The sequence below is a fragment of the Garra rufa genome, chromosome 9 (assembly GCF_049309525.1).
Source record: "Garra rufa chromosome 9, GarRuf1.0, whole genome shotgun sequence".
NCBI lineage: Eukaryota > Metazoa > Chordata > Actinopteri > Cypriniformes > Cyprinidae > Garra > Garra rufa.
In genome coordinates, this window is record NC_133369.1 from 8087998 (window position 1) to 8094035 (window position 6038).

Consider the following 6038-nt stretch of genomic DNA (forward strand, 5'->3'; position numbering starts at 1 on the left):
AATCACTGACTTGTTCTGACCTGACTCTTTTAGGCGTGTGTAATTTTTAGCTCAACCATAAAACCTTTTGTGATCTGTGATCATTGTGAAATGAGGAAACACATATTTAACCTAAATATTGCACCTTTTTTCCGCTTTACTTGAAATCTCAAAAAGGAATAGCCTATATTTAGATCATTTATATATTTTTAATAATGTCATTTTTAATATAAAATCTATATTTGATCATTTATATCATTTGTTAATAATAGCCTATGTAATTGTTTAATATTAAATATTTGTATGTGTTCTTGTCATATCGCGGGGACCAAATACATCTCTTTACTTTATTAATTCACCCACACATAAAATCAAAACAAATGGCACAGACCAAATGGCACATGTGGTCATGTGTGAATCAGGTCTCCCAAAGGAGCTATCCAAAGCTTATAATAGGGAGCCTGTATGGACATAATACATAATACAGTAGAAACAATACTAAAACAAAACAAAAAAGAACATCAGATATCATCATATCAAGATATCATACAAAATACACCATTATAAAGTAAAACACATCAGGGCAATGCTTTTTGGATCTACTGTAGTCTAGGTAGGCTATTATTAATGTCACCACAAAGATAGTAAACCCTAAAATTTTTGACCTTATGGGGTTGCCATTTGGAGTAAAAAATATTAAAAATACTAAATGATGTATATATGACCCTGGATCACAAAACAAGTCATAAGGGTAAATTTAAAATTGAGATGTATACATTATCTGAAAGCTGAATAAATAAGCCAAGATACAGCTATTTGAAAATTTAGAATCTGAGAATGCAAAAAATCTAAATACTGAGAAAATTGCCTTTAAAGTTGTCTAAATGAAGTTTTTAGCAATGCATATTATTAATCAAAAATTAAGTTTTGATACATTTACAGTAGAACATTTATAAAATATCTTTATGAAACATGATCTTTACTTAATATCCTAATGGTTTTTGGTATAAAAGAAAAATTATTCTATTGCTGCAAATATACCTGTGCTACTTGGTTTAGTGGTCCACATAACTGAAAGTGTAACAATGCAAACAGGTTTTCCTTGAGCGGTAGGTTTAGAGTTAGGGTTGGTCAGGGGACAGAAACTAACATCTGGTCAGTCTAAAAACAATATAAGTCTATGGAAAGTCCCCAGAATTCACAGAAACCTAACTTGTGTGTTACCAAATATCACCAAATATGGTATAGTAATAGCTACTGGTAAAATTTTGATCTTGTGGGGATCAAAAATTGTCATAAACATTCATTTTTTTAGTAGCTTTGTATATACTCTCTTTTACATCTCACAGAATGTTTTTTAAAAAGTCACTTTTTTTCTTTCTCTCTTTCTCTTTTGCTCTCTTATCTGGCTGGTTACGTAATCTTCAGATGTCCTTTAGTGTTAAAAAAAATGAGGGTGTGGTTTTAGTGGGAAGGTAATCAACAAGAAGATCACCGTTCCTGTTGTATTTCAGCACATTCATTGCCATCAGCCACATAACCTGCTGATACAGGTAAGAAAATTCAATGGCCATTGAACTAAATTCTAATAGTGTTGTGTGTTATTACGACTAGGTCAGCGGTTACAACTAGATGTTTCATGTCAGTGATAGTGATGACATGTTTTCTCTTTTTTTTCTGGTTTATGGTTATCAAAGAACCACTTCTTTTGTCTGTGTAACTGCTGTAGTGTATTTGTGATGGCTGGATAACCATAACGCTGAGGGCGGAAACATACTTAAACTATTTTGTTTTCTAGGGGGGGGGGAGAGAGGTGGGTAGGTCTAGGGTAACAAATATTCAACCATAAACTTGGAAAAGATTACTTGATTTTATTGTTTGGCTGAAAGGGTTATGATTTCTTTTGCAACCCAGATCCAGTTTGACAACATTTTCAGGGCAGCATGTATAGGCTTAGTGCTAGGTTTTGCCCAAAGGCGTTTCAGCAAAACTCCCTATGTTGATGGATGTGTGCTAATTAATCTTTAGCTTTAAAATGAAGTCTAATGTCTGACCTTGATGATCAGGTAGAATGTCAGGTAGGGTTTAAACAGAAACTGTATGACTTTATGGCTTTACAACTATGTAAACATTTCGAAAGTAGTCCATGTGACTGTATAAGTTGGAAAATGGTGGAGATTTCCTGTAAACATACCAGATGACCAATATTACAATCTATGTGCTGATGGTAATCACTTTCAGGACAGTCCTGTTTTGAGTTGCATATGAAAACAAACACTGACGTGAAGATACTGGCATTGACATTTCTGACAGATTTCTGACTAACAGGATAACAGATAACCTAAATAGTTAATATTAGTAGCTTTTCAAAGGTTACTGCCTCAGTGACAGATTTTGTACTTTTTTTGAGGGTGTAGATAGATAGGTAGATAGATAGATGGATAGTTTCTCATATTGATGTGTATTGTATTACTAGATGGCGTACTCCACACAAACACTGGCTGCAGGCTGCTTTGGGAAAATATACAAGGAGAAGTTTGGAGACACATGGGCTGCTCTGAAGAGAGTGCCTCTAGGAATCATCAGCAAACAACAGCTGGAGAGGGAATGCAAAGTGTATCAGTATGTATATTTAATATTTATTTTTAACTACTTTAACTGAACTTAGAATTATAACCATGAAGCACTCTTCTTTTTTAACACCAGTAATGCTAGGCATACAAACGTGGTGAGGCTTCTTGGTGAACCTTGGTTGAAAGACTCCAAGTGGAACATTCCTCTGGAGTTTATCTTTGGGGAAGATCTTGAGACGACCATCTTCAAAGTACAGCTTTCTAAAATACAGGTATACATCTGTTATCCTTCACTCATTCTTTTCTCAAACTATGTTTTTTTTCATTAGTAAAACATATTTATTTTATTTTATTTTATTCATCAAAGAATCCTGAAAAAAGTATCACAGGTTCCAAAAAAAAAGAAAAAATTAAGAAGCACAACTATTTCCAATATTAATAATAAATCTGCATATTAGATTGATTGATCTTATGTACTTTAATCAAATAAACAGCCTTGATGAGCAGAAAAGTCTTTTTCTTAAAAAGAAAACATTAAAAATGGTACTGATCCCAAACTTTTGAATAGCAATACAGATTTTTTTTCTTTCGTAAAACAGACAGAGAAATTGTCCTGATTTGGTGCATTTTTACCACTTAATATAACACTACTACTTTTTTTTTTTTTTTACATTGTATTCATCAAACAATCCAGAAAGAAGTATCACAAGTTCCAAAAATATATTAAGCAGCACAATTGTTTTTAATGCTGAAAATAAATCAGCATATTAGATTGATTTCTGAAGGATCATACGACACTAAAGCCTGGAGTAATAATGCTGAAAATTCAGCTTTGCATCACAGGAATAAATTCTATTTTAAAGTATATTAAAATAGAAAAACACTATCTTAAATAGCAATAATATTTAACAATATTACTGTTTTTTTCTGCATTTGTAATAATATAAATGCAGCCTTGATGAGCAGAAAAGTCCTCTTTAAAAAATGTAAAAAATTGTACTGATCCCAAACTTTTGAATGGCAGTGTATATGTGACCCTAGACCCCAAAACCATAAGGCATAAAGTCATAAGGATAAATTTGTTGAACTTTTATTACTTTTTGATGTGTACATCATCTGACAGCTTAATAAATAAGTCTTCCATTGGTGTATGGTTTGTCAGGATAGGACAATATTTGGCCAACTATTTGAAAATCTGGAATCTGAGGGTGCATAAAAAATCTAAATATTAAGAAAATCGCCTTTAAAGTTGTCCAAATGAAGTTCTTAGCAGTGTATATTACTAATCAAAACTTAAGTTGTGATATATATATATATATATATATATATATATATATATATATATATATATATATATATATATATATATATATATTATTGTCACGAATTGAGTCGTCCTGTCATCATAAACTCTTGCACTACACATCATGGACTTCATTCCCCACAAGCCACTGCACTAATCACTGCATTCACCTGCTCTTTGTTTCTCACTGCACTGATTACCGCTCACACCTGCACCTCATTTCTAGAACTGCATTAAAGCCACTCTCACACTCAGCTTCTTCGCGAAGTCTTGTATTGCCCCGGCTGCATTTCTGAGCGTTTCTTCCCGTGTTTGATTCCTGGACTCCCTCCCGTGTTTGATTCTCGCTGCCAGCCCCGACCTTTCTGCCTGTGTTTTGACTACGATTTCTGCCTGCCCCTGTGTGTTTGTTTTGTCTTTTCTAATAAATGCTGCGAATGGATCCGCTCGTCTCCGACCGTCCTTGTGACATATATACACTAGGAAATTTGCAAAATATCTTTATGGAACATGATACTTAATATCCTAATGATTTTTGGCATATTTTTTATTTATTAATTAGTTTGTTTGATTTGCTTGTGTCTTTTAACATAAAAGTACATCTCAAGTGACATGAGGATGAATAATTTACAAAATTCGCATTGTCTTAACTATTTCTTGACTACATTTTTTTTCAAGTATGCTTTAGATTATTAGTGGAGACAAAATGCAACAATGTCTTTTTGTCTTTTTCAGCTGACCCCAGCAGTGAGATCCACAATCATCACTGGCATGTGTGAAGGCTTGCTCTATATGCACAGTAAAGACATCGTCCACCAAGACCTCAAACCTGATAACATCATGGTGAGAAAGACACATATGTTCTTCAGTGGGCCATAGATTGAGATTTTTTTTTTTTTTTTTTACTGTTTTCACATTTGTCTTGGATGTTGCTCCTAAAGTTCCCCTGAAGAATTCAATGTGCAAAGTTTGAGTTTCCTAGAACATCAGCAAAGATACTTACTTCTCTTGTCCCATTTCAGGTAGAGCATCAAACCCATCGTGCTGTGATCATTGATTTAGGACTAGCAAAGTTTTCAAGAAATGGACTCTCCTCTGCAGTAAACTTGGGCAATGAAGCATATTCAGCTCCAGAGATCCTGCAGAGTAATGGCGTTCGTGACAAGCGCTCAGACGTTTGGGCCATGGGTAAAATCATTGCTGAACTCTGTGCCAGGATCAGGTTACCCACCCAATTTGTATGTCCGGCCAAGATTCGTGAAACTCTAAAAGACCAGCCATACTGTAATCCAGTGTCCAAGATGGTGGAAACCAATCCCAGTTACAGAAGTAGTATGGCTGGAGTCATCGCAGAAATCAGGAGAGCTGCTTCAGCTCAACCAACAGACATTAGACCAAAAGACATCACAAGAGACGTCACAAGAGACTTCACAAGAGACATTGCAAAAGACATCACAGTGGCACATAGAAATGACATAAGGCCAAATCAAAAGTGGGGTCCACCAGCAGCTCCTGTTCCTAAAGTGGAGGTAAATAAACCTCCTATGTTGTATTATCGACAGAATCCACCTCAACTGAGAGATATGGGAAAGGCAATGGTACCTGTTAGGGGGGAGGCCTTAAACAACCAGATGTCCCTGATGTCATTTCCTTGTGCTCTCCCAGAAACTGGAAAAGTGACCCAGGAACGCTACATCGAGGAGAAAGGAGCTCTGGAATATAAAGAGATCGTCACGAGGGGAGGGAGAATCATTAAATATGAAAAAGTGCAAATAACCAAAGATTCTTAAAAACAGCACTTGGGAATAGACTTGTGTTCTGAAAAATGAGCACTTATTTTTATATGGGTGAAAGGCTTTTTAAAAAGAAATCCTAAACTGGAAACTATTGTGGTGAAATCGTCGTTTGGTAATATCCTGTGTGCATTCATTCAACAGTAACTTTGTCTCATTTGGTGTAAAGTACAAACCATTAAAATGTCAAAAACACCAATGTGTTGTTCTACTACACATTATACGTGACTTTTTCTGTCACTAATAATGTGTAGAGAAGTGCTGAAATTAATTTGCACTTTATTAAATAAATAGCCATCCGGTATCCAAAAGAGGAAAAAATATTTGTATCATACAGATGAAGGTTGCTCTGTACTAATATTTTGGCTCCCTCTGGTGGACTGGAAGAGT

At 34.8% G+C, this 6038-nt stretch overlaps 1 protein-coding gene across 1 annotated transcript; it reads left to right on the forward strand.

The window, feature by feature from the left end:
- The first annotated feature begins 1470 nt into the window (after positions 1-1470).
- Positions 1471-5677, forward strand: LOC141343380 (receptor-interacting serine/threonine-protein kinase 3). Its single transcript, XM_073847984.1, has 5 exons — positions 1471-1532; positions 2456-2601; positions 2686-2824; positions 4591-4698; positions 4878-5677. The coding sequence occupies exons 2-5, from the start codon at positions 2456-2458 to the stop codon at positions 5643-5645; spliced, it is 1161 nt and encodes a 386-aa protein (XP_073704085.1). The 5' UTR covers positions 1471-1532; the 3' UTR covers positions 5646-5677.
- The last annotated feature ends 361 nt before the right edge of the window (positions 5678-6038 follow it).